The 26,017-nt window shown below is 33.0% G+C and overlaps 1 protein-coding gene across 7 annotated transcripts in view; it reads right to left on the bottom strand.

The window, feature by feature from the left end:
- RIMS2 (regulating synaptic membrane exocytosis 2) overlaps positions 1 to 26,017 on the bottom strand; it is a 213,156-nt gene that overhangs the window by 88,297 nt on the left and 98,842 nt on the right. For 3 of the 7 annotated variants that reach the window (XM_036436631.2, XM_045581338.1, XM_045581337.1), the window contains one exon: positions 2,335 to 2,435. In XM_036436631.2, the coding sequence (XP_036292524.1) occupies positions 2,335 to 2,435 (101 nt within the window). Of the gene's footprint in view, positions 1 to 2,334; positions 2,436 to 14,281; positions 14,991 to 26,017 lie in introns of those variants that run through there. The other 4 variants (XM_036436629.2, XM_036436632.2, XM_036436630.2 and 1 more) reach the window with 4 other exon arrangements.

A 26,017-nucleotide genomic window follows, 5' to 3' on the forward strand; every position in this document is an offset into this window, starting at 1 on the left:
CCTCATCTGTGAAATGATTTTTTTCTCAAGAATTAGATAAAACGTGTTAGAGTACTTAGCTCAATAGCAAGCTTTTAATTGGCATTTGTTATCAAAATAAGGAAGAAAAGAATGAAAATGTAAAGCTGAATATCCATAATTAAAAAGAAAAAAATGCTGTTGAGAATTTTAATCTAAGGAATGGTTAGAATGTAAATTAATAATAACTGAATCTATATGTGCCCTTGACTGATGAAGAACCCTCTATAATTATAGAGAATTACATCCTGGAAGTCCTCAGATGATGCAGATCCTCCAGGAAAACCACTTGAAAACCATTGCCATAGAGGGTGTTTAGGAAATTATATTGCTCAGTATACTTAGTCCTTTGCCAAGACTTCCATTTTGTCTAGCCTACAATAAATAGTGTCAAAATTATGTACGTGTGAAGCCTCAGAGGCATTCATTTATGTATAAATTGGAATGGAATCAAAACTTGTTTTTCTGAAAAATATTTTGAATCATGCCTATAGCATTCTTTAGTCAACGCTCCAGTAAGAAATTCCTGTCACGTATCCAGGAATTATCATTGCGGTTGCTTGTAAGGAACTTGTCTTTATTGTAATTAACTATGTAAATCATACAGCCAACACAGTCTCTTTTCTGCCTTTGCTGCTTTTGTTAGGAAGCTCATGGCCATAGTATAAACTCCACATACAGCAGGTGTCTAAGATCTCACGTTGCATTTTGCTCACAAACTTTAATTTACCTTGTTTAGTCTTTGTCTTCATTTTCTCTTGATACTCATTTCTTCATTGACAATACTATTGCAAGTTTTGTATGGATTTTTAAAAATGACCTACATTCCTGAAGTATAGTGGGGCATACACAGGCAAATAAGATAAATGTGTGTTATCTGAAGACATGTTTACGAAAGTTTTAATATCCTATTTTGTTAGGACTTCATGCCTTGGTCTTAGGATTATAGGAAATCAATGAGAGGTCAGATCCTAACAGAAGCCACATAAGATCAGGCCTATCTGGATAGCCCAAGGCAGAATATAAAAAAAAAAATACCTGGGAAGGCATAGTTATCACTTCTGATATCAAGTTCAAAACATTAGAGATGTATCTGAAATATATCATTAAAAAGCTATTTTCTGTGAAATTCACTGAACCTATTGGAAATTATTCACACTTTTATTTTAGGGGACAATTTCTAAAGCTTAGAACCCAGTGAGGAAAGGCAAGGCTATTTCTGTTTGTCTTAAGTTACCTCCCTTGGCTTTAAACTGTGCCATTTCCAGCACACGAGAATGTTGTGATGAACAATTGTATGTTCTCAGCGTCCGTATTTGGGGAAGAGCCTGTGGCTTGAAAGATGATGCCGATGTAAGAATCTCTGCCTATTCTAGGTTCTATAGTGGAGAATCTAGAAACTCCTCCTGCTTATCACATGTGCACATATGTTTACTTAAGTCTTGACTTTCCCAAAGAATGGAGTATAATGGAGAGAAACTGAAGGTTTAGGAGGTAAGGATAAAATATATGTAAGTATATAAAAATCCAAACTGCTTTTCTCTATCACACAGGTAAATAAACCACAAATATGACATGATTGCAATGATTACATTACTAAATCATAGAATACATAATAACTAAATGTTGTGAGGAAGATTTGTGATTTCCATTCCTTTATTAACTCTTAAATAGGTACGTTAGAACAAGTTTTCCCATGATTTTGGCCATTAATAGTATCATGAACTTTAAAATATTTTGAAAATATAAAGTCAATGAAGAGCAAGAGCAATGAAATAATACTTTTTATTACCTTGGTAAACCTCACACCTCAACGAATTCCCAAAAAGTAGTTTAAAAAGACTCTGGCTAAAAAACCTTTTGAACTCCTTACACCATCTCATGAGTATGTATATATTTTCTAATACCTCATTTATAAACCAGAGTCAGTTAAAATACTATAAAATAAAATAAAAATTCTATTTGTGTGTAGGAAAACCGTAAGAAGATAATAGTTCTTAAACATTTTGAGGGTGTTAGATCCTTTATAGGTTTAATAAAATAAAAAATTCTAAAGTAATTCTTTTTCAGATCATCTGTGAGTTTCATTCCTTTTACTTTTTATATTATATAGTGATTTTTTAAAATATAAGGCAAACTCTATACCTGAAAGTCGATATACACATACATAATAAATTTCAGCATTTAATAATATCATGGGGCTTCTGAATTATATGTTCATGTTTGACTAATCTGCAGTCAGCTGTTTAAGAGAACCTAATGGCTTCATATGATTAACTGAGTATTTTACAACTTTTAAAAAGAAAAATGTCTTGCCTTTGAATGGTAATCTTGTTCCAGTCTGGGGTCTGATCCGGCTACCTGTTTGTATTTGTTAATTTTCATTTGGCGATTTCTCTCCTCTATATCCATAGCACCTATCGAGTAGAAAAAAACCCATAAAATTAATGTTCAGTTCTTATTTGTGAGCCCATAGTAACAGGATGTATAAAAGAAGAAATGCTAGGCTGATTTATTATTGTCACTCAAGGTAATATATACAAATTAAATGTATTGTTTTTAGATATATTTAAAGTATGCAATTTTGCAAATAAAAGCATGATTATTAAATATATTAAATAATTTTAATCTGAAGAAAATGCAAATGAATTTAAACAAAAGACAAACAAATCTTCACTAGATAATAAAACACTTTCTGGTACATGTAGGTCAATGAACATAATTTGACAACACATAAATTTGACAAGCGTACTATTATAAAAACTTTGGATTATAATACATAAAGACTTGATTTATTTAATGGAGAAAAGTTGTAAGTTTAATTGGTTTCAAATACAATTTTACAATTGGGCTAATAAGATTAGCCCATGTATTAAAACAGGTTGCCCTAACATATATGTGGGTGCAGTTATCAATATATTTTGAACTTGAATTTTTAAGAACTGGGATCAATAAAGAAGTACTTAGAATACTACTACTCAGAAGAAATCATGACAGTAAAGGCACGGAGTATTACTGCAGTCATTTCAGAAAAAGAAAAAAAAAAACTAACGAGGTGAGAGAATGAGATGGTAAGCTTATTAAAACGAGATTAATGCTCTCTATAACAGGTGCTACCAAAGACACATCAGTTAAGGGCTCTTTAGAAACTTTGGTTAGGACAAGAACTAAGTTCTACTAGCAAATTTTAGCAAATATAAAGAAAGTGCTTTAAAAGTATACTTGTGATTTTTATTAAAGACATTTTATAGGAAAACTAGAGGCCCGGTGCACAAAAATCGTTCAAGGGGCTGGGCTCCCACTGCCCCAATGGCCAGGGGCTTCATCTGAAGGTCACCCGGAAGGATGCCCAAAAGGACGTCAGGTCTAATTAGCATATTATGCTTTTATTATTATATAATAGATTCCATTTCTCAAGTAAAATAAATAAAAACTAAATCTCAATTGTACACTACAAATTTTCAATCTGGGAAAAATAATCAGAGCTTAATAGGCTGGCAACTATGATAAAATGTTGTCAAGTAAATGCACTGAGTGTAGGTAGGAATGTAAATACACTCACACATACCCCTTGCCTAAGATCATAACTTGGAACTGCAATAAAGATACCTGGATATAAATATGCCCGTTTAAAGGGAGTCATTTTAATATTAATTCTTAAAAATGTTATATATCTGATAGTTCTTAATAGCAACAAATTTTAAGTAGAAATCAATTAAATAGTATGAAGGGGAAAGGTTTCAAAGAGGACTAAGAAAATCTTAAATAATGTATAAAGACTTTACATTATAAGACCCTTAAGTATAACAGCAAATTCAAATCAATTATTCAATAAAGTGAGGCACTCAGTTCATTTTAAGTTACATTTTAATAAAAATTTGATAATTGATTATGCTATGTATCAAATTATAAAATAGGAACATACATATCATGTTAACATCAATTGAATGACATAAAATCAACTGAGTGCCTCCATAACAGGAATGTGAAATATAGTCAAGTATCGTATCATATCTATTAATTGATTAAAATACAAGTCTAGAATTGATTGTACCTCAAGAGATATTCTCAAAATATAAGATAAAAATAAGGTAAGATTTACCCCAGAGGAAGTGATGCCATTCAGGCATCGAAAAAGATGTATACTGAAAGAATATTAGCTAAATTGAGAGCTTGGGAATATTTTTTTAGAATGTTTCATTTTGATATTATAGTTTGAAAATAGTATTTTAAATATGAATAGCACCAACTGACAAAAGTTTAAATACATTTTACATATGCATATATACATACACACACATACAAATCCATACATACACACACACAAACACACACACACACAAATATATGTCTTTCCTAATATTTAGACTATTTTCTGGACATCAATCTCTGATGAAGCTACATTAGATTCTTTCTGATTACTAGGTAGTATGGGTTACATGCTGGAAGGAGCTAGCAAACTTTTTCTGTAAAGGGCCCAACAGTAAATATCCTAGACTTCACATACCATATCACGTCTGCCAAAACTCTGCCACTGTAACATGAGGGCAGCTACAGACAATGCATCCACAGATGAATTCGGCTGTACTCTAATGAAACCTTATTTACAAAATAGGCTGCGGGCCACAGTTGGTGGGACCCTTGTGTTAAAGTATATTGGTTTAATATTGCTTAGTAATGGTTTAGAGATTTTATAGAGTCAGGTTTTGATGATGATCTTATCACTTACATGTAACAGATAACTGGGAGCTATAAGAGAGATATCAATCGGTAAATAGAGTTTGCATCTTAACCTTTTAAACGTGTTATCAACTAAATTCCAATCTCAAACACATCTCTCAACTCCGGACTCAATCATCATCTATAGATGGTCCTAAATGGAAATATACTGTTAGAGCCTTAACCAATGAAATATCAAGGGACCGCCTTAGAGAATATGCCATCAGCAAACAGGTAAATATACATATAACTTACAACTTACAACTCTCCTATGATGCTAATCCTTAGGACTGAAACCCAACATGCCTATTTTCCATCGCATTCCTTTTCTACACGTCATCAACCTATTCTCATAAGGAAAACACTCCACAAACAATAATATCTTTGGAGAAGAATGCACCCTATTGATAATGAGATCCATCATAAAAAAAATTCTTTCACCAGCAAGTTCATTTTTCTTTGCTGGTCTTCTTTCCTAAGGAAAAATAACCTAGGAATAATATTTTCAATAATGTTATTTTGGTTTCAACCAAACTCAAGTCTTCTTTTTTCTTTCCCTGAGGAATGAAAAAGCAATTTAGAGAAGTCAGTGCAAGAAAAAGAGCTGTTCATTCTCTGGCTGGGGAATAAAACACATAATTTCTAAACTTTCAACTCGGACATCCAATGCTGTACTCACAGAAAAGGAAAATGAGTGAAATTGTTAAAGAGCAGGTTTTTGTTCACTATACTATTTTTTTCAGATTTACTCTGCAAATGTGCATACAAAAGGTCCCAAAAATTCTACAATGACGAATAATCATTTGATCACAGAATCTACTCCCTCACCTAGTATCTGTTAATATCTTGCTATAATAATGGCAAAAATACATTGTGGGAAATACTGGCTTACAAGTGTAGAGGATAAGTTTATCTAAGAATTTCTAAAATTCACATTCTTATATGCGACAACACTACATTTATTACAAAAGACATGCTAGTACTTTGATTTGATTCTTTAATTTGAGCATGCTAAAAATTAATCAGCGTAACAATAACCCACAACCTTCGGACCAACTAAGCATGCTAAAAATTAGTCATTATCTGTTCAGCATCAAATGTCAGAGCCTTTCAAATTACAATAAAAAGTGATTAAGGAGTTAACGGACAGCCACACTTCTTGGACAAACACATTTACAACAAAAGTTTGCATATAAGTCTGTCAATTTGTTGACGAACTAATCTATTTAAGTGTATTAAATTATAATACTTAAGCTATCGGATTGGCCTTCTGAATAATGCTAATTTAAATTATAAAAGGCTTTGTTTTTTTCCACTCTAAATATTTTAAGGCTGATAACAAAAAGGAAAACCAAATGCAGATATGCTGAAATTCATAAATCTCTCAAAATGCTTTTCTCAAATTGGAAACTCAAGTCTATCCTATGTCACATAATTTTAAAAAATCCAGTATTTTGTTGATTCTGATTTAATGTGTTTTCTAAAAATCATATCACAAATTTTATATCTATTTACTTTTATATATAGATATAAAATTTGTGATATGATATATATAAATATATATGCCATTTAAGAGTTTTATTTGTTCTGAAGTCAATAAGCTTAAACCAATCAATGATTACTTTAAACTTAAAAACAAACAACTACTTAATGTGTCTAGAAAGTTAAAGTCATACGTATAATGTTGCTGAAACAATCAAGTTAAAAAATTTAGCTCTAGGTGAATGTTGTATCCAGACATGAAGTAGAAAACGGGCCAATTAACAAGCAGCAAGCCAGAGGTTGCGTAGGTTTCACGTCTCACGTGTGCCACAAAGATCAGCGCCCCTCAGGCAGTTCTGGGGTACAGTCACACAGAGTTCACCCTGTTTGCTTTACCCACACACACACACCTACAGCTCCTGCAGCCCCAAAGCAGCTCTACGCCCCAAATTCTTTGAAGTGGGGACACAGGTTTGGCAGTAACTACACAAGGAGGCTGAACAGGAGTGAGCAGAAGATGACACTTGTGATCTTAAATGCTCAAATCTGGGGATCTCCAGAGAAAAATCTCTTGAACCTAACACCCACGCTCCAAGAACGAACTCTAACATTCAGAAAAATGTGAGTGAACCTATAATCACAGACATCAAAGAAGTCTAAGCTTACGAATCTTACTGAAATCTAGAAACCACATCAGTTAGTACCCCAAATTTTCGTAACTAATTTAATAAGTTTTAAACATCCTCCCTTCTCCCCTATCCAGCCTTTTCTATCTCTAGGTAAGTGTGTGGCATCAGCTTAAAGAAAAAGATAAAAAAAATTATCATGAGAGTTTCTGAGGAAGATAACACTGTCAGTAATTCCTTTTTCTTTGGTTATTAGTCTTCACAAAACTAAGATGTACCTCTAAACAATCTGAAAAAAATTTATGTTATTATATTTAAAAATAACATATCAAGAACTTGTGAAATGGTCAATAAATGTTAGCATTTTGTAATTGGATTTATAACTTTTAACCTTTTAAAAGATACATATTAAATTTGTTTTCCAGTTAAAGAATTAAAAGCATTTGTGCAGTATTGTTTTAATTAGTAATGAAGGATTGCCAACAAAAACTTTTATTGAACTATTCAAACAATTGATAGCACTATAAAGTGTATCCTTAACAAATCTAATTGATTTGCATAAAACATACTTATTATAAATGTCATCTGAACATAAAACAAAATATTATCTGTAACATTTTTCTGACTGAAACTATAAAAGTATACTACTTACACAGTAGAAGCATATTTTAAAAATTATTTCTTGCCAAACAATTGAGGAGAGGAAACAATTACATTTAACTATTCTATTGAATCTTTCCCCCCCCCTATTTTATTTTATATTTTTCTTTATTAGGATATTACATATGTGTCCTTGTCCCACATTGCTCCCCAGCTCATGCCCTCACCCCCCTGATGTCTGTGTCCATTGGTTAGGCTCATATGCATGCACACAAGTCCTTTGGTTGATCTCTCCCCCTTACCCCCACTCTCCCCTACCTTATTGAATCTTACTTTACAAACTTTTCTCCTAAGAAAATACAAACAATGTGGAAAAGGCACAAAACAAAACAAGATTCCAGGCAATAACAATGAGACTGACAGAAATGAGATATTCCAAATGAACTGTTAAAAAGGACCAAATCCATGTATTCATGAGTTAGGTGAGTGCCAAATTAAATGCAATGAAGAAAAGTGTAAAATCGGTGTATGCTGCTGTTGGCTCATTTAGAGGTGACCGTTACCCAGGAGAACACACGGCTATTTCTGTTTATTTTCTAGATTCGGTAGGGTAGACTATAAAAACAACTTACTGATGCTTTTCCATTTTCAGAGGAATACGAATAGAAATTGTTGAAATGACATTAAATATGAATCTAATATTTTGTCATGTTATAATTTTATTTTCAAAGGCAGTGCAATTCAAAAAGAAAATATTGTCCTTGATTTTATTGAATATCTCATTTTTTCAATATCTAATAACTGTAAAAAGTTGTTTTTCAAATTGACAGCCATAAATTAGCTTTTGACAAAAAATTAATGTTTATTTATATTTTATGTTTTCTCATGTACCTGATGTACAAAGCTAAAAAGTAAATTACTTTAAAATACAATGTATTTGGTACTGTGTATCAAGAGACTTTTACAGTGGTCATATTTTTTTTAACCTGAAATTCTACTCCCAAGGATCTTTCCTAAATAAATAAATCAATGTGCAACGATGTGCACACCAGTACATTCATTGTACCATTGCTTGATAATAATGAAGGCTTAGGAAAAGAAACTCTAAATGTCCAATCACAGGGGATTAGTTAATTGCACTTATGGCATATCCACAGAATACTATGCAACCCTGAAAAATGTGAGTGTAATGTGCATATACAGTCACATATGAAAATTACATAAAGACATTGCAAATAGTTCTAAAACAGATTAAATGATACAGTAGAATTGTTTATAAACCATGCTTTAAAAAACCATTCTAAAATATATATGTACATAACCTATGCAAAGACAAAGAGGATGGAAAGATTTAAGGCTTATACATCAGCGTGTTAGCCTTTATCACCGGTTATTGGAAGTAAGTATAAACACGATTGTTTTTTTTTTTTTTAATTTGGGTTAAGATGGAGCTTATAAAATATCCAAAATGATTATCTTATTTAAAAGAAAAGTGTTATTTTTAAAAAATCACAAAATGTATGTTTCTGTGAAATATGACAAATTATCTAGTTTGAAAACTTTATATTTTGTTATAATCTATCAAAAAATGCTTTGAAAATAAATGTTAAATAATTTTAAAAATGCAAATATTTATTACTTAATTTGCCTTAAGAATAAAATGACCTGGTATGTTATAAGATTTTCCATATTAGTTTTTTTCAGATGTGGAACTTATGCATATATACATACACATGCATATGTTTAATAGTTACTTTAGCCCTAGCCGGTTTGGCTCACTGGATAGTGGGCCTGGGGACTGAAGGGTCCCAGGTTTGATTATGGTTGCAGGCATATTCCCAGTAGGGGATGTGCAGGAAGCAGCTGATTGATGCTTCTCTCTCACTGATGTTTCTAACTCTATCCTTCTCCCTTCCTCTCTGTAAAAAAAAAATCAATAATATATATATATATTTAAATAGTTATTTTAAGATTATTCATAATCACTTGTCTATAATGAATTTTCTGATATTTTACTCTAAAACTTTATTATATATTAGAACTTAATAAAAAGTACACGTTGTTAAATTATTTGTTAAAAACAGACGTAATACAGAGAATAACAAATATTGGAACAAGTTAATTGAGAAGTATGAAAATAAGTATGTGAGAAATGATAAATTATGTGCCAGATTATATCTATATTAGTACTGGAGCACACAGAAGCATTTGCTTTCAAGTGCAAACAACCTTGCCGTGGCCGGTTTGGCTCAGTGGATAAAGCATCGGCCTGCGGACCAACAGATCTTGGGTTCAAGGGCAAGTACCTTGGTTGCAGGTTCCTCCCTGGCCTGGGCCCTGCTCAGGGTTTGAGCAGGAGACAACCAATGCATGTGCTTCTCTCACATCGGTGTTTCTCTCTGTCTTTCCCGCCCTCTTCCCCTCTCCCTAAAAATCAATGGAAAATAAAATTTGATTTTCTTTATAATGCATTTGCTTATAAAATCATCTTTCTCAGCTCCCAGGAACGGAGGGAAACGGAACTTCATGTGTGCATAACTGAAACATGAAGTTAAATGAAACATAAAAGCTCTAGAAACGTACAAAACTGTTCGCTACCTTGAGGCTCACAGTTATGAGCTATAGTATTTTGAATTGTGTTCTAAACCTTCACAATCTTTTTAGATATTTATTATAGGTTACCTGTCTGCTGTTTCTCTGTTAACTCCCTGCCATATTCTTTAAATAATACTTCCAAAGAGATGTTATAGGCAAATCTCATAGACTACTTTCACGAGAGTCCAAAGAAACTGATATTCAAACTGCGTTTGGGTCTATAGTTAGGACTACTTGGGTAATATATAAAAACAACTCATTTTAATTTAGTGCATTTTCAATCATTTTTCAAGCCAGATTTATAAAAGCATAATTAGCATAAATAAAAAAATTATAGTATTTAGGTGCAAAGTTCTATGGCAGCTGAGAAATGTCTATGGGCCTGCAGCTTCAGCACAATCAGGACAGAGAATTTGTCAGCCGAAATGTGCCTCGAGCTGCCCAGGGCAGTCCCCCGGCCTGCCAGCCAGAGACCTGCTGACCACCGATTCTGCCAGCCTGTCCTTTTTCTTCCATCATGTTTTTAAACTAGAATTTTATTGAATGAGGCATGGAAAATGAAACGTAGCAAAGCTTTAAAAAGTACAGTTAGAGTCTTGTGTTCTAGAATTTAGTATTAGATGCTCCTGCACAATTAAGTTCTTAAAAAAAGCTTTACATGTGTTGTGATTATGCCACTTAATCAGCAAAACTGTATGTGATGGGACTTATTTTCTCAATTATTACTTATTAGAAAATGTATTCAAAGTCATAAAATAAATGGCTGAGATTGTCTGTCCTCCAAAACGTAGCAACTGAAATATTTATTCATGAAATCTCTCTCTTCTGTCTCTGACAGACATGGATATACACACAATACCACAGACAAATCACAACCACCACCACCACCACACACCACTCTCATTTAAATCTTTCTTTTTCCAGTGTCCTCCCTTTTAACATTTCTTTCTTTTCCTTTTCAAGTTACATCTCCACTTTGGCCAACTTTGTGTGTGCGTGCGTGTGATGCTTCAACTTATTTCCTTATGAGCCCAAACATAGACTGTTGTTTTTAATCTTTAATACTCTTTTCAGAAATTCCTTCTGATTCTCATTCCTTTACTCTGAACTGGCTATCAATCTCCTTCACACTGTTTATCACCTATAATTCCCCCCCCCCCCATAATTTACGCCACATGATTAATTCAATTACTTTTACTTAGTAATGTTATGCTTTTCATTAAATTGTGCCTTCCACACAATTAATTCCATTCCTCATCCTTACTCTCACATCCTGCATGCCATCCCCTCAAGTCTTCATACAGGCTGATAAAAAGAAACATCCTTCTCTTTAGTTAAACAAAAACCTAATTTATATCAATGTTTTCTTTCTTTCCTTCTTTTTGTTAACCCTCACCAAAGATATTTTTTCCCATTGATTTTTAGAGAGTGGAAGGGAGGGAGGGAGCTGGAGAGAGGGAGAATCATCAATGTAGGAGAGGCACATCAATTGCTTGTCTCCCACACGCATCTCTGTGCCAGGGATTGAACCTGCAACCCAAGTAAGTGCCCTAGACCTGGAATCAAACCCCCTGGGCCCCTCAGTGGGCAGACAGGCACTCTAACCACCTAGCATACTGGCCAGGGCCACAATGTTTTCTTTATAGATACTTGATTACTAACTTGACTTTTAATATATGTACCCTTTCCTTTTTATGTACCCTTTCCTTAAGAGTCTAAAGATTTATAATTTTTTTTTTTTACCATAACTAGCATCCAGAGCTACACTTTATTCATTCACCTCCCTACAAATCTTCTTTTAATTGATTTTAGAGAGAGGAATGGTTGAGGGGAGGGATAAAGGGAGGGGGAGAAGAGAGAGAGGGAGGGAGAGAGGGAGGGATGGAGAAATGGAGAGAGAGATCAACTCATTGCTTGACTTATCTATGCTTATGCATTCATTGGTTTCTTGTATGTGCCCTGACAGGATTGAACTCACAACCTTGGCATACGGGGATGACGCGCTAACCAATTGAGCTACCTGGCCAGGGCCACTATAAATCTTAACTATTGAAAACTCTCATCTGTCACCAATACTTAAATGCATTTTCAGAAAAGTATGTATAGTCTAAATTAATCTCCTCTTTTGAACTTTAATGCTCTTGCTTTGTCTTCTGTTTACTGATCTTTATAGATAATTTGCATAGCTGGTTTCTTCTTAGTCTTTTGGTTTAATTAAGATATGACCTCTTCAGAAAAAAACAAACAAAAAACCTTACTAGATTACTCAATTTAAAAGATCTCCTTCCCTACCCAAGTCATAATAGGCCACATAAGGGTTTTTTAAATTTTTATTTTATTGTTTAAAGTATTACAAATAGTAGTGCACATTCTCCTTCCTCCACTCCCCCTCATTGACCTTCCCCTGGCCTCATCTACCCCCCAGCACAAATATCACTTATAAAAATCTACACTTATCTTGGCCCTGGCTGGTGTGGCTCAACTGTTACAACATTGGTCTGTAGGCACCAAAGGATCTAGGGTTCCATTCCTGCTGCAGTTTGTCCAGAAGGAAGGACGCCTGGAAGGACATCGGTCCAATGAGCATATTATGCTTTTATTATTATCGATTATTCACTATATTTCCTATGCTGTGCTTTACATCCCCGTGACTATTTTGTAACTCCCAATCCCAGTTTTTGTTTTTCCCCTAAAACGTATGTTCCCACTCTCAATAACATGTACCACCATCTACCTAACGTTCAGTCACCTGAGATTTTTATCTTATTCCTCCTTTCCCTGCATTGATAATACCTAATCTGTAACTAAGCCTTTAAATAACTTCTGATGTACCAATTGCTTCTATTGATACTTTAATTCAGCTCATTATCATCTCTTAACTGATTGATGAATTATCCTCATAAATTACCTTTTGGCTAATAATACACAGGTACATTTTTAAAAAAATATAGCTTCTAATCATTCCAGAAACATCTGATCTTGTTGCTCCCCTACTTTATGCTTCAATAACCTACACCATCTTCAGAAACCTTCCCAGCATACTTTTCTGAACCTGTTTGAATGACTGTGCCTGTATCATTTCTTCTCCTTGAAATGCTTCCTACACATGAGGCCAATATCTTTCTCGTTTTTAACATTCAACTCAAAGGTCATCTTTTCTATGAAATCTTTCTTGAACTAATATCCACCCTTTTCAGGAGGAAGTGATCACACTTTGTGACTCCACTAACATATGCAAAATGTTAAATATATAGATATATAATTTCTCATTATACCTGTAATATTATTGTGTTTACTTGCTAGACTCACATTAGAAAAGCCCACAAGGATAGGGGGCTGTATTGTGCCCTGGGATTTCCAGCACCTAGAGCAGTACCACACAGCAGGTGCTTAAAAAATGACTGTCCAATGGCCTGGCTGGTGTGGGTTGGTGGTTGAGCGTCGATCTATGCACCAAGAGGTCACAGGTTTGATTCCCTGTCAAGGCACATACTGTGGTTGAGGACTCCATGCCCAGTAGGGGGCATGCAGGAGACAACGAACTGACGTTTCTCATCAATGTTTCTCTCTCTCTCTCCCTTCTTCCTCTCTCTCTCAAAGTCAATAAAAAATTTTTTTTTTTAATGAGTGTTAAATGAATGTTCAAGTTTTAGTTTAAGTGTTACTTCTTCCATGAAGCCTTTCTGGCCATCGAGTTAAAACAAATTTTATTTGACTTTATACCTTTGTTAGAGTCATCCATATTGACACACAAACATAACATGTTACCTGCATATTTTAACTTCTCAATGATACTGATAGCTTAGGGCATGTAGGTCTTTCATATTTTCCACATTTTAGTACGTTGCTGAACTCATGAGAGAAATAAAACACTTTTATTACGGTATGTAAAAAAAAAAAAAAGTGGAGCACAAGTTTTAAGTCTAAAATAAGTTGAAGAGCAAATTATAATTAACTTATATAATCTAGTTGATCACACACACACACACACACAGTTATGGGGGGGGGAATCTCTCTCTCTATATAACACAAAAAGTAATCATTTAATTTGATCCATCTAACTGGAGCAGCTGTTCTTAAAAGTTGACTCTACAACTACCTAAAATGAAAATACCTAAAAGAGTTTAACATTTTGATATATTAGAAGAGAATGCAAAATTAAATTTAAAAAATAGTAAAAATTCCTAAGGAAAGTCAGCTAAACAAAAAAACAGCAGAGAGAAGCAGTAGAAGTGACAGACCTGCATGCCTTCTCCTGGTGGGGTCCCCGTCTTCTGTGACCACATCGTGTAGTGACAGACATAGACAAAGAAGATGGGTGTGAGTGGATGGACCAAAGGGTAAAAGTGACACCAGAGGAAAGAGCCCCCGTCATTTGGAGAAAGAATCCTGTGCACAATGGTAGGAAAGATATAACCAAACACAATCTATAAAAAAAGGGGAAGAACTGATGATGAATTGGTTAAGCTACTATGGGTTAGTAGGATCAGAGAAATAAAGTTAGTGTAGAGAAAAAAAGGATTCGAAAGGTTATAATTATTTGTGGACAGCCAATCCTGATCACTGGTGCTGAAGGAAGATACCGTGAATAAAAACCATGTTACTTGTGTGACCATATTATTTAAGGTGTTACTGAGTCCATTTAAGATCAGTGAAAATGCTTTTAGGATTTTTAATGATCATACAAAGAATAAAATTTAATTGAAACATCTTCAAAGAGAGCAATAAAAATAGTTCCAACATATTTTTTTTTGCTTTTTAAATTTCCCAAATAGATCAGTGCATGCATGAAAATAAAGTACAGTCATCAGGCCAATATTTACTAAATTACTTCAATACAGCAAAATATTATCATAAAAATATGATGGAGAGTAACAAATATAATAAAATTCCTATAAGAAAGAATAGTTGAAATTTATGGCTTTATATAAATATTAAAAATTCAAATTAACCTTCAAATTAGGCAAATTTTATTGGATTAATAATGTTTATGAATTAATAATAATGTTTATTTATTAAGGAAGTTCTTATAGGGACCACATCGATTACTGATGTTTCTTCAAATCTTCCCTCCAAATCTAACATCTACTATAACAGATATGGCACACATTTCGGAAACACTCTTTCCCCATTGGTAGTAAAGTTCAAAAGACTATTTTAAACAGTGATTGAAAGCAGGAATGGTCTGCTACATTCAGCATTCCAAAAAAAAATTCTTCCAATGATATTAGTGTATTAGTATGATTGACACATAACACAACATAACAAAACTGAAATCTCCTATTTCATTACCTATTTAGCTTTAAATCAGGTGCTACAAAATTCTTAAATAAAAACACCACATTCACTTCTGCAATAGTTGTATCATAGTTTATAGAAGACCATCTTGTATCAAACTGCACTTGGAAATTATAACTCTTTAGAGCATTCTTTCCTATAATAAATTTATCTCTTTTTCTGAATATTGAGAAAATGAAAACTTTCCACTAGAAAAACATACATGACCAAAATGCTTTTCTTATGAAAAAAAAAGGGGGGGGAATCCTCGTAGAAATTATAGAGAACTGAAAAAGATAACACATTTTGAAACTTAATAATATAGTTTTGATTATTATACAATCACATCTTTGACCTATTCATAATGAGACACCAAGTCTCATCATAATTATAGTACAACCCAGACTCTGTTCATAGGAGTGATCACTAGAACAGTACTGTCCTCTGAAATGTACTCATACATTAATATGATATATGACACATTTTTCCCATCCCCAGTCCATCCATTTCTCAAAGAAAAGGTAGAAAAATCAGAGATATATTAATATCATAAGACAGCTGAATTATATTATATCTTGCATTATTTCTCCTATGCAAAATTTCACTAAAAACGTATTTATTATGCTACTAACATAATTTCCTCAAATGTTAAGATAAAATTGGTATAAAGTGGAAAAAATAATTGCTTATACATATTCCATCTCTAAGAAAACATTTTTTTTGGTATAAAACATAGGAACAATAAATATTTCTTTCTCTACATACTATTTTCCTGTATCTCGGATTATTTTATAATGGCGCTGCAGCAATGTTTTCCATGTTGTATGGATTCAAAACATTCAAAATTCTTCTCAAACCAATCATCAATTTTAGAGGATAACTGAGACAGATAGAATTCAAGTGACTTACCCAAGGTCACAAAACAAGTTCAGTGGCAGAACCAGGAATAGACAGAGGTCTCCTGATTACAGGCCCATTTTCTTTCTACTAGATGCTATATGTCCCAACAGAAACACGTGAAATAGAACGTCAAACAAGGAAAAAATAAAAAAATATTCTCATGGAACTGACATTTTATTATATAGTATTTAACTAGAATGTTTTTAAAAAGAGGTACATGCTACAACTATGCAAGTAATTCACCAATGCTTTTCCTCTGTGAGGAATATGGTAACACTAACACCAATAGGTAAACATTTTAAGAAAGTTATACAAAATTTTTATTACATCAAAGGATGAAAATGCAAGATTTGACAGTGATCTCACTACCAACTGGAAGTGTCCACTAAATCATTTCTCCATCATTTATGTGATAGAATCCATTAATAGACCTTAACTAGTCTTATATAAAAACAATTTAACTTTAATTAGCAGATATAATGTTTATTTAAATCATCACATCTCAATGTCTACCCTACAGTTATTCAGAATATATGAAAAACTTTATTTGGATTTCTTGTCTGCCTATGATGAGCTTTTATTATAAACTATTTGTATTAAAACAGCCTTTAAAAAAACAAAAAAAGAAGAGAAACACAGTCAACTTTTTTGTTATTTGAACAGCCATATCTTATTTAAAAGGCAGTAAAATATAAAGACTTATTTCACCTATGCTACTGTAATGAATCACAGAAGTTAAGTGTCTGAACCTTAAGAAGTTAAGCGTGCCCTTCCACTCCTTCTATCACCCCACTTTTCCTTAATCGTTACTTTGCCACAAACATTCTACTTTTCAATGCTGTTAAGGTAGTTCTAATGGGAACTCTTTCTGGTGGTTCATTTAACCAACAACCGGTTAGAGTGATTAAGGACAGTAAAGAGTACCCTCTCTTCGGTGTCCGTTACTGCCACATCTATGGCACGATATTAGTTTTAGACTTAAGAATTATAAAGGAGAATGCCCAGTATTTTGTTGTTGCTGTTCATTCCACCAAATGAACTACAAAAGAGAAATAAAATATTTTCATATAATATACTGAAATAGATGACATTTATAAAGCATCATAAATAACTCAAGTAGCATTTCATCACTTGTACAATAGCAAGCATTTCACCGTTTACAACAGACGTACAATTGGTCCTACTATCAGATTTAATTGCACTTGAGTAAACATATGTCCTAAAGGACCAAGCATTTGCTTAAAAGATTCCTAACAACGAAAGAGAAGCCTCCAGACTTTAAGTGGGTATTAGCATTCATTCATTATTACAAGTTGATCATATAACGGCACTTTTTTAAGGTCAGAGGAGTCTTAGATTGTTTACGTTCGGAGCAGGAACCTTTCAAAATGAAGCTGAACTAAGCATCTATTTAGTAGGAGCCTCAAGGATGCAAAGATCAGGTTAAACCTAGAATATGAAACCCAAATGATTTCAAACCAAAACTTCTCTACTGCGACAAAAATCTGTTGAAAAATCCCTCAAACCAAGCATTTGATTACTAAAACTAATTATAACTATCCATAATTGTCAACACCATAAAATTGTTGAACATTTATGATACATTATACCTATTAAAATAAGCAAGGTACAATATTTTACAATATTTTTCTATTTTTATAAGCTTGCTAAAAAGTTTATTTTTTAAATGTCTTCTTTCCTATTCCTAAGTTTTTATTTTTATTTTTATTCTGTCCTTGAAGTCTGATATGCAATGCAATTTTATACACAGCAGGAAAACAGAGCATGTATTGAGAGAGTTTAAAATAATTAATTTTCCAACTATAGTGCACAACTTATCATATGACAGTCACTAAAGTACAAATTTGGCCTTATAAATGTATCTGTATGTTCAGAGAAAACTGAACCAACTTTAAATGAGTAATTAAACTCATAAATCACGAATTTCCCTTGACTTACAGAAAAACATGCTTGTTAACAAAGAACACTGTATTTATGTCCAAGGATGTTGGTAGATTTAGTTACAAGATTCTGTCAGTTAATTTGTGTTGTACAAAATATTTACTTTGTTTTACATCAATATTTTTTCCATCTAAAATAAAATACATTTATTCTATAATAATCCAGAAATAATAAGAAATTACCAACCTCCTAATACTGACCAGGGACAACCTTAATTCTTCTTTCCAAGCTATATGGTTCATATTAGCATCTAATTAGAAGACTAATTTAGAATATTGATTTATACTGACATAAATTATTTTTACTTTTAAAATATATCAAACTATAAAAACAAACACAAAAACAAAATTACATCCGTTACATCAAAATACTCAAAAAAATTTTAAAGCATAAAATTCACTAATAAAATGCATTTTTAAATATTTACTTTTCCTTAAGATAAAATTTAAAAGTATCATTTTAAAGGTAAAACTAAGAGAGAAAAAAGCCCCTACCTTCTCTACAATTACAGGTCTATAAGAAATACAACATGGAAATGTCAATTTTTGAAAAAGTAATGGTTAATATACGGTGTCCCCAAAAATGCATACACACACTTGGAATAATTATAAAGGCAATGTTTATAAAATACATTTAAATTTCAAAATTGAGCTATGAGCTATTAAGTTGTGTATACAGTTTTTGAAACACCCTGTACATTAAGTAAATCATATAACGCTAAACATAGTGACTTAAGCACACAAGATGCTATAGTAAGTAGTAGAACATAACTCATGGCTTTGAATATTTTCAATTTCCAAAATACCGTACAGTCAACAAAGCAACTCAGCAAATTGTTTCACTGCCCTCAGTCTTCCAGATAAGCATATTTTCCAGAGAAGATAAAGCAAGGTAAGTTGCGTTGTCATGGCTCAGGGTAACTACAGTAAGGGTAGCTAAATTAATTTAAGATTTTCCTAAGTGTAGCATATCTTACACTTAGAAAAGAACAATTCAAGGTGGATTATTCTTTCAATAAATAAGAGCAGTTATTTTGTTATTTCAAACAAATTAGAAATCATTTAAATTTATCTCAAAGTAGATTCTGAACTATTTAGTCCCTCTCACTTAGAGGAACTGAGAAACTGTATATTCTAAAACATTCATTCAGTCTAACTAGAGTTAGTTTTCTTACCAGACATGTAATAGGATGAGTTTAAAAAAACATGAGTTAAAATATTTTTTGTACAAATGCGCTCTTTTCTCAGATACATTTCTAATTACTATAAGAAGAGCTATAGTCAAAGTAAACATAAAAAAGTACAGTAAGATTAGTTTGTTTTCAATGTTTAATAACATTGCATTATTACAGACCACAGGATTCTACGTTAGAATCAGGTTGCTCATTGAAAAAAATAAACAACAGATTTGCCATCCTCATGCATCCTTGAGTTGCATGAAGAATGTTTTGTTACCTTTATGCTCTAAACCAGTGGTCGGCAAACTCATTAGTCATCAGAGCCAAATATCAACAGTACGGCAATTGAAATTTCTTTTGAGCCCAAAACCAACTTCTGCACATGGGCCTCAAAGTTTCAATCGCACTGTACATGTGCACCTGCACATGGTATTTTGTGGAAGAGCCACACTCAAGGGGCCAAAGAGCCACATGTGGCTCGAGAGCCGTAGTTTGCCGACCACTGGTCTAAACAATATCTAATCCTCATTCCACTTGAGGAAGACATTCAGTGACTTACTTTAAACATTATACATAACACCAGGGTTTAAAATCACGGATTTTAAATAAGCCTGTATTTTATGCTTACACCAAACATATTAACACCATTATTTTCCCCAGGGATCATCTCTAACTACTTCAATCAGAAGCACTGAAGGTAAGTCACCCCTTTCACTGGTTATCTTCTTAGGACAGAGTAGTTCAGAGATGTCAAGATTTTTCTTCAAAATAAGTCCATAATACTTAAAGTCCATGCAAATATTGGTCAACTCACTTTCTAGTCAATAAAATGGCCCTTAGCCCTTCAGTTCTACAGTGTTATATAGTGAGTAGGGAGGGGTGGGGGGATGGGAATGGGGGGGGGATGAGGACAATATGTGATACCTTAATCAATAATGAAATTAAAAAATATTACAAGTGATCTTTTTACTCTTAGTATACGTCATAAAAATGGTGTCAGGTAACCAGGTACTCTTAATACATAGCCTTTCATAACACAGCAAGATAAAAATACAGCAATATATGCTATTGATACAGAGCCAACCTTGCATCTCAGGTTTGGGTTTAAGTTCTCCCAAACTTTTTCTCACACCACAAGTTCCCTACAACAATCCTCTGATGACAACCCTTTGACAATGAATGGACTCAGTGAACAAAAATTACATTTTAAACAAAGGTTACAATGAATAGATTTTTAATATCATAAGTGTTCTCAAATATAAGGTAAAGAATGCCTCCAAACAAGTCTCTGGAAAACCCACGCTCATAAACGTTAGTGAAATGTAATTCGCCCACCTGACATCCCGCTACTTTCCTCCTCTTTTATCACACCGAAGTTCCAGTAATTAAGCATATTCTATACATATCTTACCTTTATTTTAGAAGCAAATACAAATATTTATGAAAAACTAAAATCCCACATGGCATTTATGGCTTTAGCATATTGCATACTTACTCATGACATTAAGAGTTTGAATATCCAGGAATTTCCTAATATTTAGGAAAATGCACAATTGCCAAAATAGAAAAATTTATAAACATTTTAAGCCATAACATTAAGGCATTCTAATTACATTAATTTTCCTCTATTATACTCATAGTTTATATTTAACTAGAGAGCTTAAGTGATAAGAAAAATATATGCTATATAAAAGAATACACTAAAAATTAACATTATAGAAAGGTATTATTTAAAAACAAACAAACACACACTCCTTTGTGACATTTAAAACTTTTTTTTTTTTAGCCAAACATTGCATTGTTTCATGATTTTAATGTACAATATAAATTATTTACATAGATATCTATGGCCACAAATATATCCATATAATCAGAAATGAAAGCAAACAGGACGAACAAATAAATAGTAGTTCATGACCAGAAAAAAACCACACCACACAATATAGCAAGGAGATAGTTTTAAAGTAATGATATTTGTTATATAAATCACAACATAAAATTTTATACATACTTTGTTTATTTTTAAATCACCTTAAATATAGTAATATATAATATACTACTTTAAAAAAAAAGTGATTTTTATTTAAAGATTTTAAAAAAAACATGTAAGACGTTTTCTTACAACTTTATAAATATGTTAAAATTCCCAATATAAAATCTAATTCATTTTATTAAGTTTTCAGTGTATAACTGTTTTACTATAAGAGAATTTACAGCTGAAACCGGTTTGGCTCAGTGGATAGAGCGTTTGCCTGTGGACTGAAAGGTCCCAGGTTTGATTCCGGTCAAGGGCATGTACCTTGGTTGTGGGCACATCCCCAGTAGGGGGTGTGCAAGAGGCAGCTGATCGATGATTCTCTCTCATGGATATTTCTAACTCTCTATCCCTCTCTCTTCCTCTCTGTAAAAAATCAATAAAATATATATTTTTTTAAAAAGAGAATTTAAAGATTAAGTCATTGGAGCTACGGCATTTTTCCTTGCTTTTTAGACTTAGGACATATAATACTTTTTCTCAAAGTACCCTATTCTCCTTAATAGCTGTATCACAATTTTAATAACTTAATCATTAGCATCATTATTTTTAGCTTGTGTTTTTTTTTGCAGAATATAAACGGTATGAGAGCAATTACTGCATCTATCTTATCTACCCTAGTAACTCAGGGCCAACTATGATGTCAGGCATATACCAAGATAGCAACTAATACTCGTTAATAAGTTAGTTTAATTTATACATTGACAGATTTTAAAATATAGGATGTTAGAGATCTAGCAGGAAATGAGTCACCACATTAATACTGTTCCTATAGGCACACTTTAACGCCACACAGCCCTTCAGTTCAATAGTGCTATATTTAAAATAAAAATTACAAGTGTCCACTTTAATAACATTATTATCAAAAACTCCATTTGTTTTCTAAAATTTTGATGGAAATTGTTGATGTACTCTCACTCTCATCCAATGACTAATTAAAAGTAATACTGATTATTCAGTGGATTGTCTTTGCACTCTGCTTTTCTTCCTTTTAATCCTGGCTCAGATTTGTGTCTTCTACCAATCATATCTCTCCAGAGAGAGTAGAGGAAAACAAAGTCACTTCATTTCAACTTATTGGTAGAATTAATGAGTTGAAAAGAGTCTTTACTTAGTTAATATATTATGCTAGTATTCCTTGTTGTTGGCAATATTTTTAGCATCCGAAGTTGTAAATAAATCACTACCAATGAAAAGTATAATACCTCAATGAAAAAGAAAGAATGGCCTATAGCCACAACTTAAATAATATACTGAGCTCAATATAGTAAGTTTTTAGGAAAACACATGTCCCTTCACAAAGGTACTTTAATTTGAGTCAAAACAACCAAATATATAAATGACCATTAGTGCTTACACTTGTCACTTTTTTCCTAAAGAAGGAATCTTAATAATAAAATAGTCGTTCTTTTTAACTTTCTAAATAAATCTTAAAGTGTCCACCACTCTAATGTAAATAGGCTCCACAAACTATCGAGCTCACACCAGAATGAAAGGAATGAGGAGCAAGCACACACGTTTCACAAAGCATGAGATGCAATGCTGATCCTCATGCTTCCAGCGGTTGTCCACACCCTGACCAACCTGGCTCTGACTGCTGTTTCTTTGGCGGCGATGGCATGTCATCACTTACTGTACCATTCACCTTTTCCTGCTGGTCTTCCCACGTAACTTCTAGTGTGAATGAAATAGAATCATCAGAGCTTGTCAGAACCATTAGGTAATGTTCGTAACGGGAACCTAAAAATACTTCAGGGATTTACAAAAATGATTTGCCCCTTAAGTTCTCCCCTAAAACTTTCAGTCATGTGTAGTTAATGTTTTCAATATACAAATGTGACATCTGAGTTTTTTTAAAAAATAGATTTTAAAACTCCAAAGCACTAAAATTCACTTCCAATGAAATGAATGGGGTGAAGGTTTGAGGAAAATGATGATTAAACTGATTTGACAAATACGTTTTTTTCTTAGTTGATATTAGTAATATTGTTTTAGAAATGAATATTTTGCTAAATATTATTTTCTGTGATGAAATGTGTATATGAAATTAAAATGTACAAATTTCATACATGTCAAGCAAGAGAAATTACATTTTAATATATAAGATTAAATGACTATTTTACTACCATATTTAGTACTTTCATTAACTGATAGAAAAAATGAATGTGCGATGGGATATGGTTTCAAACAAATTAGTAATAGTTTATTATCACTGAATATGAGCTACCTGACTTATTTAAGATTATTTAAGATTATTTGTAGTGTGGCCTAATATTCATCCATTTAACAATATATATTCAGCACCTATAACAATCCAGGTATGTCTAAGGCACTGGGGATATAACAACAAACAAAAAAGACAAAAATCCAAGCTCTCATAAACTTTATATTCTAATGGAGAACCAGATTACAAACGAGATAGGTGAGCATGATACTTTATGGCTTGGCTATTGATAAGTGCTAAGAAGACAAATATGAAGTAGGTAAGAGGGAACAAAATGCTCAGGGTCTGACGAAAGTTTGAACAGGGTAGTCATGGAAACCCTCCCCAAGAGGGCACATTTTGATAAAGCACATAAGGAAATAAGGGAGCTGCGTGTTTATTTGGGGAGAGGGCAGTTGCAGGCAAAAGAACACGTGCAAATATCCTCAGGTGGGAGCATGTCTGGAATGTTCCAGAAAAGCATCCTGGACTTGAACGGGAGGCCTCCAGGGCTAAAGCAGGGGGAACGGGGGAAGTGGTAGATGATGAGATGAAATGAAATGGCAGTGTGGGGAGTACAGACCACGCAGGGCCTCATAGGTCACGTATCAAAAGGGCCACTGGGCGCCACGTAACCTGCCTCTCGCAGTGGCATTCGTAAACACTTCAGTACATACTGGCCTAGACTTCTGTTCACACGTTTCTAAATCTACACTGTGAGTCACGTAGATAGTTACTATCTACATATATTTTAGTCTCTGGCCATAAATAGTGGAATCCTAACATTTTATAATATTAAGCTAAAAAATTAACTAGGAAGATGAAATTACTGTCAAAAATGGAAAAATATGCTATACTGTAACATCAAATATAAGTTATTGTAGACACACTACTATTTTTGATTACTTATACTGTTAGAATTGACTGCAGTAAGTACTGTATAAAATTTACCCACTCTTAGACTTTATTAATATTGGGCATTTTATTAAAAGCTATTAATATTGTAATTAGACACTTTATACCTGTCTAACATCAATCAGCTACCGAAAGAAAACAAATCTCTTGCTTTGGGAGCATTTTATAAAGTTACACCCGGGTATGTAGCTGACAAACTAATTTTCTAGTTAGTAAATATAAAGGTGCAATACAGGGTTACCAAATGGTAACCAATCTGGATAAAGCTGCTATATTTCAAGCAACAGCTAATGGGAAGAGAAATCTTAAAACCTTTAAAGAGTATACAAATTTTCTGATAAATTCCAAGACTTTAATATAGCCTTCTTCAGTTATAAGAACAAAGGACTCATATGTTCCTTAATCGAAGTTAATCTGTAGTAACATAAAAACAACAAATTTTCCCATTGTAGGGAAAATAATAAGCTCATTGACAATAAAGTACTAGTATTGCTAAATCTTACTGAGCTGCACTTTCAGCATCCTACCAAAAACCAATATGAAAGATTTTACAAGCTACAGAGTTGTTCAAAGTGAACTTTTCTAAAATCCTACATATTTGTCATTTTGAAAAGTCGTTTTGCCTTTCATCATTTGGTAGTTTGTGATGTTCAGAAATAGAAGGCATGCTACCTGTTGAAACAAGATGGAGTATGAAGAAGCAGAAATGGCTTGTTTTGAAATGGATCCACCGACTGGCAGAAAGCATCTTCTGAAGTGTGAGGAAACATTTCTCAAGACATAACATTTCTAATTTTCAAAGACTTTCTTTGAGTCATTTGTCTTATGCCCAGAGAGTGAAATGAACAAGTATTTGTTGAAAGTATATGCCAGTGGGAAAAAAGCCCCACAGCCATAAATTTATAGATACTAGCCATTACAACAAAGAAAGAAAGAAGACCAATATCAAGGCTATCAATGATGGACAGGAGAGGTAATATATGTTACTAGCCTGAGCCAGAAATGGTGAATTTTAGGAACATTTCTACCTTTAACGAGGTTCATAATCTTAAGCAAGTTCCATAGCATCTCTGGCCACTAATCTGGTATATTGGAAGTGAGAAACTTGGTCTTAAAAATTTCTAAGGTTGTATCTGTGCTGAAATTACAGGTGCTCTTTCTTCTTATGATTCTACAATAGATTGACGAGTCAGATTTTGTGGAAGAGGAACTATACCAGAGATGATGAAATTAGAACACTTAGAATTTAGAAAATTTTCCAAGAGTCCTAAATATGGCTATTATTAAACCCTATATCAGAACCCAAATGTTTATTTTAAAACAGAATTAAAGTAATAAAAAGAACAGAATTGACTAGTGAATCATTAATTCATTTATCACCCCCCCCAAAAAAGTGTTAAAAGCTACCCTATCTAGACCTCTCTGAAGTTATGGGTCATAGAATTAAAATAAAACATTTAAAGCAATTAAAGATGCCTAGTTTTACATCATAAAAATGTTCAAAGTGT

Source organism: Pipistrellus kuhlii, unplaced genomic scaffold (genome assembly GCF_014108245.1).
Source record: "Pipistrellus kuhlii isolate mPipKuh1 unplaced genomic scaffold, mPipKuh1.p scaffold_m20_p_14, whole genome shotgun sequence".
Taxonomy (NCBI): domain Eukaryota; kingdom Metazoa; phylum Chordata; class Mammalia; order Chiroptera; family Vespertilionidae; genus Pipistrellus; species Pipistrellus kuhlii.